The following is an 11,364-nucleotide window of genomic DNA, read 5'->3' on the forward strand; positions in this document are numbered from 1 at the left end:
CATTAAGGTGCATACAGCTTTTTTATTTGTCAATTTAATTTCCTTTGGGTAAATTCCAAGGAGTGGGATGGCTGGGTTGTATTGTAGGGTTATGTTCAGGTTTCTGAGGAATCTCCAGACTGACTTCCATAGTGGCTGAACCAGTTTGCATTCCCACCAACAGTGGGTTAGTGTCCCTTTCCCCAAACATCCTTTCCAACATCTGCTGTTGGTAGATTTCTGAATGTGAGCCATTCTCACCGGGGTGAGATGGAACCTCATTGTGGTTTTGATTTGCATTTCCCTGATTGCTAGAGATCCTGAACATTTTTTCATGTGCCTGTTGGCCATTTGGATTTCCTCTTTCGAAAAATGTCTATTGAGGTCCTTGGCCCATCTCTTAAGTGGGTTGTTTGTTTTGATGTTGTTGAGTTTCTTGAGTTCTTTGTAGATTCTGGTTATCAACCCTTTATCTGTAGCATAGTTTGCAAATATTTTTTCCCTTTCTGTCGGTTGCCTCTTCACTCTCCTGTTTCTTTTGAAGTACAGAAACTTCTCAATTTGATGCAATCCCGAATGTTAATTTTGGCTTTGACTGCCTGAGCCTGCTGGGTCTTTTCCAGGAAGTCTTTGCCAGTCCCAATATCCTGCAGGGTTTCTCCAATGCTCTCTAATAATGTGGTCATGTCAGGTCATAGATTTAAGTCTTTAATCCACGTTGAGTGAATTTTTGTGTAAGATGAAAGGTAGGGGTCTTGCTTCATGATTCTGCATGTGGAAATCCAATTTTCCCAGCACCATTTATTGAATAGACTGTCTTTACTCCAGGGATTGGTTTTGGATCCTTGATCAAATATGAGTTGGCTGTAGATGTTTTGATTGATTCTGTTCCATTGGCTATCTATCTGTTTCTGTACCAGTACCATGCTGTTTTGATAACGAATGCCCTGTAGTATGACCTGAAATCTGGTATTGTGATGCCTCCAGCCTTGTTTTTACTGTACAAGATTGCTTTAGCAATTCGAGATTTCCTGTGCCTCCATATGAATTTCAGCATCATTTTTTCCAGATCTGAGAAGAAGGTCTTTGGTATCTTGATTGGTATTGCATTTAATGTATAAATTAGTTTTGGGACAATGGACATTTTGATGATATTGATTCTTCCAATCCATGAGCATGGAAGATTTCTCCATTTTTTGGTATCCTCTTCTATTTCTTTCTTTAAGGTTTTGTAATTTTCATCGTAGAGATCTTTAACGTCCTTGGTTAAGTTTATTCCAAGGTGTTTGAATGTTTTTGTAGCTATTGTGAATGGAATTGATCATAGCAGTTCTTCCTCAGCTGTGGCATTGCCTGTGTATACAAAGGCTGTTGATTTTTGTGCATTGATTTTATATCCTGCTACTTTGCCAAAGTCTTCTATGAGTTCCAGCAGTCTCTTAGTAGAGTTCTTTGGGTCCCCTAAATAAAGAACCATATCATCTGCGAAGAGGGATAGTTTGAGTTCCTCCTTCCCAATTTGTATCCGTTTAATTTCTTTTTCTTGCCTAATAGCTCTTGCTAAAACTTCCAGAACTATATTGAATAGCAGTGGTGAGAGAGGGCATCCCTGTCTGGTACCAGATCTCAGGGGAATTGCTTCCAACTTTTCCCCATTCAATAGGATGCTTGCCATGGGTTTTTCATAAATTACTTTGATTGTATTGAGGAATGTTCCTTCTATACCCAGCTTGCGTAGAGTTTTCATCATGAAAGGGTGTTGTATTTTATCGAATGCTTTCTCAGTGTCTACTGAGAGAATCATATGGTTTTTCTTCTGCAGTCTGTTAATTTGGTGTATCACTTTGATTGTTTTGCGAACATTGAACCATCCCTGCATACCATGGATAAATCCCACTTGGTCTGGGTGGATGATCTTTTGATGTGTTGTTGTATTCTATTGGCCAGAATTTTATTGAGTATTTTTACATCTATGTTCATCAGGGATATGGTCTGTAATTCTCTTTCAATGCTGCATCTTTCTCTGGCTTAGGGATTAAGGTGATGCTGGCTTCATAGAAAGAATTTGGGAGGAGTCCATCTTTTTCAATTGTTCTGAATGGTTTGAGAAGAAATGGAGTTAATTTTTCTTTAAATGTCTTGTAGAATTCAGAAGTGAATCCATCTGGCCCTGGGCTTTTCTTTCTTGGGAGGGCCTTTATTACTGATTCAATTTCTGTCTCAGTTATGGGCCTTTTTAGATTTTCTATGTCTTCCTGGTTCAGTTTAGGTAGATTGCATGTGTCCAGGAATCTGTCCATTTCTGATAGATTTCCCTGCTTGTTGTCATACAATTCTTTGTAATAATTTCTGATGATTTTTTTTTTATTTCTGTGGTGTCTGTTGTTACATTTCCTTTTTCATCTCTGATTTTATTGATTTGGTTCTTTTCTTTTTTTTTGTTAGTTGAGCCAATGCTGTGTCAATTTTATTTATTTTTTTCAAAAAACCAACTCTTTGCTTGGCTGATTTTTTGCAATGTTTTTTTTGGATTCAATCCTGTTGATTTCTTCTCTGATTTTAATCATTTCTCTTCTCCTACTAGCTTTGGGTCTGGTTTGCTGCAGTTTTTCTAGATTCTTGAGATGCGCTGAAAGCTCATTTATTTGGTGCCTTTCCAATTTCTTGATACAGGCACCTATTGATATAAACTTTCCTCTCAACACTGCTTTTGCTGTATCCCATAAGTTTTGATATGTTCTGTTGTTATCCTCATTTACTTCCATAAAATTTTTGATTTCTCTTTTGATTCATTGTTCATTAAGGAGCATGTTGTTCAGTCTCCATATGTTTGCATACTTTCTGGGGATTCCTGAGTTGCTAATTTCCACCTTCATTCCACTGTGGTGTGAGAAGCTGCATGGTATGATCCTAATTCCATTAATTTTGCTGAGATTTGTTTTATGGCCTAGTATGTGGTCAGTCCTAGAGAAGGTTCCATGCACTGCTGAGAAGAATGTAAAATCTTTAGATGTAGGATTGAAAGTTCTGTAGATATCTGTCAGATCCATTTGGGCAATAGTATCGATTAAATCTGCTATTTCTTTGTTGATCTTCTGTTCGGATGATCTGTCTATTTCTGAGAGTGGAGTATTGAAGTCTCCCAGTACTATTGTATTGGGGTCTAAGTCTCCCTTTAAGTCCCTTAACATATCTTTTAAATAAACTGGTGCCCTGTAATTACGCACATATACATTTATAATAGTTACATCTTCCTGTTGAATTGAACCTTTAATCATTATATAGTGCCCCTCTTTGTCTTTCTTAACAGATTTTGTGTTAAAGTTTATTTTGTCTGATATTAATATGGCTACACCTGCTTTTTCTTTGGTTTCTGTTGTTGTGGAATATCGTTTTCCAACCTTTCACTTTCAGTCTGTATGCTTCTATGTTGGAAAGATGTGTTTCTTGTAGGCAGCAAATAGATGGGTTTTGTTCCTTAATCCACTCAGCCAGTCTTTGCCTTTTAAGTTTAGATTTCAATCCATTAACGTTCAATGTGACTATAGATAGGTAGTAACTTTGCCCTGCCATTTTCCCAAAGATATTTGCTAGTATATGCTTTGAGTATTCTATGGTCTTTTACTGGTAGGTTTTCTTCTTTTACCTTCTTTCATATTGATGACTGTGTTTCTGTGTTTCTGAGTGTAACACATCTTCAGGCATCTTTTGCAGGGCAGGATGAGTGGCAACAAATTATTTCAATTTCTGTTTGCTGTGAAAGGTCTTTATTTCACCTTCATTCACAAATGAGAGCTTTGCAGGGTATAATATTCTGGGCTGGCATTTTTTCTCTCTTAGCACCTGGGCTATGTCTCGCCATTCCCTCCTGGTCTGTAGGGTTTCTGTTGAGAAGTCTGCTGTGAGTCTAACTGGGGATCCTCTGAGAGTAATTTGGCATTTCTCTCTTGCACATTTTAGGATCTTTTCTTTATATTTCACTGTGGTGAGTTTGATTACAATATGTCGTGGTGAGGGTCTCTTTTGGTATGTTTACGAGGGGTTCTGAGAGCTTCCTGCACTTGGATGTCTCTGTTCTTCTCCAAACCCGGAAAGTTCTCTGCTAGTATCTCACTAAAAAGGCCTTCTAATCCTTTCTCTCTCTCCATGCCTTCAGGAATTCCTAGAATTCGTATGTTGGGTTTTTTAATAGTATCCTGTAGATTCCCAACAATATTTTTTAGATTTCTAATTTCATCTTCTTTTCTTTGGTTTGACTGTATGCTTTCCTGTGCCCTGTCTTCTAAGTCTGATATTCTCTCTTCTGTTTCACTGACTCTGTTTTTAAGGCTCTCTAATGTGTTTGTCGTTTGATCTATTGAGTTCTTCAATTCATTTTGATTTCTCTTCACTATCACACTTTCCTGTTCTACTAGTTTCTGTGTTTCATTTTGGTTCCTCCTTAAGATTTCATTTTCACAAGAGAGATTTTCTATCTTGTCCAATAAGGATTTCTGTAGTTCAAGAATTTGCTTTTGAAAACTTCTAAATGTTTTTATCATAATTTTTTTGAGATCTGCTTCTTGCATTTCTTCTATCTCATCATCTTCATAATCTTGGCCTGGGGTGTTTTGTTCATTTGGGGGCATCATAATGTGTTCGTTGATCTTGTTCCCATGGTTTCTGTGTTTATTGCTTGGCATTTTGGAGGAATTCTTTGAATTATTTCCTTACAGTGTTTTTTTTTTTTCTTGGTATACTATGACTGTGTTAAGTGGGCTGTCTGCTATTGGAGTTGCCTTGGTGGCCTGAGATGTGTGAGGGCAGAGAGCTCTGCTTAGCTCTTCAGGGTTAGGCATGGTAGATCTCTCTCTCTCTCTCTCTTTATTTATTTATTTCTTTATTTTCAGGATGGAAGTAATACCACACAGCTGAGCAGAATTGATGGTAGTTAGTTTCCAATCTCTGGCTTCTGTGGGTATAGGAATCGTCTGCCTTTTTTTTTTTCCCACAGATCACCCAAAGTATCTGTGCTGCACTCAGTGTGGGTTCGGTTTCTCCTTCAGTTTCCCACCGGGTTGCTAAGGTTACTGAATTGTAGCATCTCTGCAGAGAAGTCACGTGACCTCCATGAGCACTCTCACCCCACTGTCTCTCTATTTTTTCCCCACCTCAGTTCATTAGTTCTACTTTTTTATTAAATCCTAACCTCGTGGTATTTCACCTCCCCCTCCCCACCAGAGTCAGGATTTTCTGTTTGACTTAATTTGAGCTCAGCTCTGAGTTCACAAGCGCGGCCCTGTTGCTCACAGCTCTGATGTCATGCACAGCCCTGAGGGTGTGCACCATTTACGTATATCGTGAATGGTGCCTGCTCTTTGTCTCTTGCCTGCCTTTGCTAGGTAGGTGGAGAGAGAAACTCGTCCGGACTGGCCCCCCCCACCCTTATTTCTCTTTCTTCTCTCCTGAAGTTAGCCTGGTGAGCTCTCTCTGCACAGCCTTCAGCCCCACTCTCTCTCTGCCGCTTCCTCAGCCAATGTCTGGGATCACTGAGCTCACCTCCAGTGTGGATGTGAAGACTCAGAGCTGGAGCCGTGAGCATCCTTGCTCTTGCCGCAGGTCGTCTGTGTCTCCTCCACTAGATCCAGAGGAGTTTCTTCTGCATTTTTTCCCCTGGGCCCTTCCCTGTATTCACTGCAATTCCTCTTATATCAACCTATCTTTCCCGGATTATCAATGTGCGACTTCACTATTCACCATCTTGGCTCTGCACCCCCAAGTGCAAACTTAAACACTGACCAGATGATGCAACCAATAAAACAAGTAGCTTACCTCCAACTGGTCACAGAATTGTGTCTGGGGGTGTCCAAATCCTGGACGAGCCCCCAATGAAGGACCCCAAATCTGGGAATCCAACACGCTCAGGTGGTTGCCCAAAGACCCAAAACTCCAGCCCAGTAGATGCAAAAGCAAGAGGATATTTAATAAAACGCTTGCGCAAATGGGCTCCCCAGCACCACAGGCAGTCAAGAGAGCGAGAGAGCCCTGAGAAGGGGTTACAGCAGTTTTTAAAGACAATAGCCACCTGATTAACATATGTATGTGGGGCATTAGGTGATTAGCTAGTTTGAAGGGCAAACTCTTGTTGCAATTTTATCGAGGGAAGGGGTAAGTTTATAGAATGGTCACAGAACCTTATTGCAACTCTTTTCCAGACTTCTGCAAGTGTTATCACGTGAGACAGTTACACAGAGCAGTTTCCCAAGGTTATTCTGCAGGTGGGTGGAGACACAGTTATCTTAAGGAATGGCTACTGTCAGCAGCCAAACTTTTTAACACTTGCTAAAATATTATTTTAATATTTACTTCTAGCAGGGGTCTTACAAACCTACACTTTGGTGGTTGGGCTCACAGGAAAACTTGAAGTGGTGTGCAAGAGCTCTCAGTTATGGGAGACTGAGCACACAGGGAAACTGACACACAGGGACCACTTGAAAATGGGAAGGATTCTAGGACTAGGAAAGTGGGGGCTCTTTCTAACTTTCTCCCAGACAGTCCACTGGGTATAATGCTGGGGTCCAAGGGTGAGGGGGATGTCCCTCAGACCAGGCATAAAGAGAAGCAAAAAATGATTAAGTACTGCTGTTTTATTTGGCCTAAAGACCCAAATGCTGAAGCCTTGGTCCTCTGGCCCAAGTTTTGCTCAGATGAAGACTGGATGTGGCAAGCTCTAATTTTCTATGTGAATGATAAACCCCATCCTTACAAGAAGAAATAGATCCTTCTTCCTGGTGGATGAAGCAGTTGACTCACATGTTCTCTCTCAAAAGGGAGGAGGAGGGTCCCAGCATAAAGCCTTGGGACCCCTTTATCATGCCTGCCCCCTCCCTATGTCTCTAAGGGTGGAGAACATGAAAAGCAAAGGGTGGCAGGAGGACAATCTGGGGAAGTTTAACATCTGGGGATTATGGAGAAAACAATTAAGACGGGCCAGAACAAAACTTCCCAAAGGTTGCTCCTGAGTGGAATAATAATGATCCCAGAGATTGAGCACAAATGCAAGATTTCAGAGTGGTAATAAATAAAAAATCTTCTCCCAGGTCACCAAATGTCACTAAGACATTTGAAATTCAACAGGATAAAGAGGAAGGAAGCCCCCTGTGCTTTTCTACAGAGACTTTAGAGATCAAATGAGGAAATACCCTGGGCTGGAGCCAGAGGACCCAGTGGGACAAGGACTTTTTAAAAGTTAATCTTGTAATTAAGAGCTGGCCTGATATAATAAAGAAATTAACCATTAGCCAAACATTGGTAAGTGGGATGAGAAATCAATTCAGGAGAACTATTAAGGGAAGAAGTACAAGGTGCAGTGAGTTTGCCTAGGCCAAAAACAAAAATGGAGCTCAGAAAGCTGAGGAGTCACAGGACAGAACACCAGACAAGGTCAGGCTGGATCTCAGGGAGGTCCCACCACATGGTGGGAGGAGATTGTTTGTGGATGGGTTGTCCTGAGTGACAGTGGAGGAAAGGAACTGGCACATGGAGAATTTATAACACAGCTTCTAGAAAGCCTCTTACTTTAAACAGAATTGGCTATGTCCATGAAACTGGTCATCAAAGAGGAAATTGATGTAAGTTATAGGAAAGACTTGCAGATGAAGCGGCTAAGCAAGTCTCCTTAGAAGGAATTAAATTATGTAATCTAATCTCACACATCCCTAGAGCCACACAAAGGACCTGGTTTACTAAAGAGGAGGGCCAGGAACTACGCAGAATAGGGACCACTCAAACTGCAGATGGAAAATGGGTGCTCCCCGATGGGAGAATAGTAAGTAAACCCATGATAAGGGAATTAACATCCATGTTAGATGTGACACAACACAGACTGTAGTGTGTGGGAATCAATACCATTGCTGACAAGTGTGTGGATGCTGTGTAACATGTCAGAGGATAAATACAATGACAGTCAGAAAACAAGCTGCATGAGGAAAACCTCTTGTGTTAAGGCCATTTCAGAGTAAAAGACAGGCTGCTAAACTAATCTTGGTAACTGAACTACTCGGGACCAAATGCCTCCCCATAGCATGCTTTAGGATTACGACGGCTCAAGAAGGGAGATGGGCCTGTGCCCTGAGTCGTTACATGGGCTCCTAACCTACATAGACCTCCTTGCATGGAAACCAAAAACCAGATCTGAGGAACCATGGACTGGCTAGATCCTCTACCTTGTCATTCGAAGATTAAAAGGAATCCTCTCCTAGTCTCCCCGTCAAGTTCCCAGTTAGCCACTTCAGACCTGGCGAGTTGGTGCTGATTAAGACCTGGAAGGAAGACAAGCTCCAACCACGCTGGGAGCGCCCAAGCCACGTGCTCCTGATTACTGAGACAGCTATGCCAACCATGGGAAAAGGATGGACTTGGGCTGGAAAGGACCTCTGGGACAAAAAGGAAGGGCCCAGTTGTGTGATACATCTAAAGGACCCTTAGAAGCAGATAAAAAGAAAAGCAGTTCCTCTCTCTGAGCTCTGCTTGCCCCGGTGGGTGTGGGGTGCACAGGTGGGCACCCCGGCTGACCTGATGCACCTCCTGCCCTGCCCCAGCTGTACGTACAGGCACGGCTCTGCTGGAAGTGGGCACGGCTGCTGCGGCCCACGGTTCAGTTCTTCCTGGTGGCCTTTGCGCTCTACGTGGGCTACACCCGAGTGTCCGACCACAAGCACCACTGGAGTGACGTTCTCGTCGGCCTCCTGCAGGGGGCGCTGGTTGCTGGTTTTACTGTGAGCTCTGGGCCCTGTCCCGCTGCCTTGTCCGGAGAGCCCCCTTCGGGACCTAGGCCCGCCCACCCAGAACCTCTTCCGGCTCCACATTCCCACCCTGTCTCCTCCCAGGTCCGCTACGTCTCAGACTTCTTCAATCCCCGGCCTCCGCGGCCCTTCCAGGAAGAGGGGCCGGAGCGGAAGCCCAGCCTGTCCCTGACGCTGACCCTCGGCGAGGCCGAGCACAATCACTATGGGTACCCGGCCTCCTCCTGACCCGTGGCCCTGGTCCTGGCCGGGTCTGTGTCTGGGCTGTGGTGGGGCCGGGCTGTGTGGCCTTAGCTCCTGTCTGGGCTGTGGTGGGGCCGGGCTGTGTGGCCCTGGCTCCCCCTACCCTGACAGAGGCCATGGAAGCTGGCTGGGTATGGGAGTGGCATGGGCTGTTGGAAGAGTATGGTAGCTTCAATCCTCACCTCTCTCATAAATGTAGCCAAAATCCTGAACCAGATTAGGAGAAATGACTTGAGAACAAAAAGAAGAGTGAAAATGGGACCAGAAAGTGTAAAAATAAAAAAGGAGGGATTTGCAAGAAAATGGAAAATTACTGTTAGTCGACTTACAGATGCAGACAAACAGGATGCTACAGAGTAGCCAGCTCACAAGAGGAAATTAGAGTACAGATAGAAGTAAGGAGGAGGGTAACTAACTTAGTGACTAGTCCAGGAAGATCGCACACCCTGCAGTACTTAACCAGTGAGGAACCAGGGGCAAGACCTCGGAGTTGGGATATAAACTGCTTATTATAACTGTTCAAGCGTGCTTGCTCATCACATGCCTGGCCTGATTTTGCAAGAGTATAAGAGTATATCACTTCCACTGTACTTCCAAGTCCATCTTGAGTGGACAGGTGAGGATATTTCCCACACCTGTTGATAGACATGGCAATAAACATTAATGTGCGAGTCTTTGTATAGGTTTATACTTAATGTTCCTCTTGCTAAAACTGGAAGTGGAATGGCTACATATGATAGGTGTAAGCTTAACTTTTAAATCAACTGCCCTGGGGCCTGTGCTGTGGAGTAGTAATAGGTTAAACCTCTGCTATGGTGCTGGCATCCCATATGGGAGCCAATTCAAGTCCTGGTAACACCATTTCTGATCCAGCTCCCTGCTGGTGGCCTGAGAAAGCAGTGGCCCAAGTGCTTGGGCCCCTGTACCTGTGTGGGATACCCAGAATAAGCTCCTGGGCTCCTGGCTTTGGATCAGCCCAGCTCTGGCCATTGCGGCCATTTGGGGAGTGAACAAGTGGATGAAAGACCTCTGTGTCTGCTATCTGTGTCCACTATCTATAGGTGCCAATTATGTCAAATCTGTTGTTCAATTTTCTGTATCTTTTACCTTCTCTCTCCCCTCATCTTTCTCATAATTAAGCAAGTCTCTGGGAAAGTGCCTTTAGCAAGATTGCTACAGTTGACTAAATGACAGACACATAAACCATGAGGAATCTTGCTCTCCAGGGTGCTCAACTGTAACTCTCCTCCCATAATCCAGAAAGTTCACAGCACCTTTTCAACTTGACTGTTCTAGGCAGGACAACCTGGGCATGGAGTGACTCCCATCACCCATTCACCCAGATTCTGTTGAATTCTTGTAATAACCCTGACATCATGCCAGGTGCTACCTGGATGACAGACTTGCATAAAAACAATACAATCAGCAGGCATTGTGTTTTAAACATTAGGGCACTATTTGTCCAGCAGTGCAGCTAGGTAGTATCACTAACAGATACCAACAAGGATTTGAGAATTTAATGTAGGAAACCAACTGGTGCTTATAATATTGATCCAGAGTAAAAGGCTTCACAAACTTCAAAGGCAAACAATTTTCCAACACCACCACCACTAGAAATTTAGGGATTATCAACAAAAGATTACTATATAGCCAATAAAAGTGATTGCTTCAGGGGGAAAAGGGCATAAATTTCAGCTTAAGTCTGTAAAATGACCAACATACATACATATTTGTAGAGGGGAAAATGTTTTGTAAGGTGTACACGTGTGGGTTTATATTTACATGGCTTAGTCCTGAATGGCTGAATGGCGGGACAGTAAGTGACCTTAATTTTTCCATCTTTCTATATTAAGCATGTATTACATACTATGCTTATTTGTTAGGTTGAGAATTGCCTCATTTATTACTTTCCTTAGGAAACTAGAAAAAAGTCAGTATTTGTGGCCATATGAATTGTAGAGTTTATGGAGGAAACTCTTTCTTAGGTAAATAGTCCGGGATGAGAAGTGAGAGATTCTTATCTTAGCATCTCCCTAAGGAACTGTTAGGAGGAACATAAGAATCCCGCTTTTCTTCAGCACAAATTTGCCACTCAGTCCTGCATGCAAAGAAGTTGGAAGCAGCTCCAGTTTCTATCAGATGGTACAGATCCTGGATATTTGACATTTCATTTAAACATGGACAAGACTGACATGTCCCAGCACCTACTCAGTGAGCATACATCAGTATGCTCACTCTATCCCAGAAACATGGCTCCTCTCACTTCAGAGCTATCTTCTCTGACGAACACATAGACTGCCAAGGGGAAAGCATTCCTGAATATTTAAATTATGTATTTGTGTCCAATTAGAGGTCACCT

At 42.8% G+C, this 11,364-nt stretch overlaps 1 protein-coding gene across 1 annotated transcript; it reads left to right on the forward strand.

Moving 5' to 3' along the window:
• Positions 1–8,531: 8,531 nt before the first annotated feature.
• On the forward strand, positions 8,532–9,005 carry LOC133754099 (phospholipid phosphatase 2-like; the record flags this gene model as incomplete). Its single annotated transcript, XM_062184682.1, has 2 exons — positions 8,532–8,735; positions 8,847–9,005. Coding segments are annotated over 2 exons (348 nt in total), but the record flags the coding sequence as incomplete, so codon positions are not given.
• Between the last annotated feature and the right edge of the window lie 2,359 nt (positions 9,006–11,364).

The sequence above is a fragment of the Lepus europaeus genome, chromosome Y, assembly GCF_033115175.1.
Source record: "Lepus europaeus isolate LE1 chromosome Y, mLepTim1.pri, whole genome shotgun sequence".
NCBI classification, from domain to species: domain Eukaryota; kingdom Metazoa; phylum Chordata; class Mammalia; order Lagomorpha; family Leporidae; genus Lepus; species Lepus europaeus.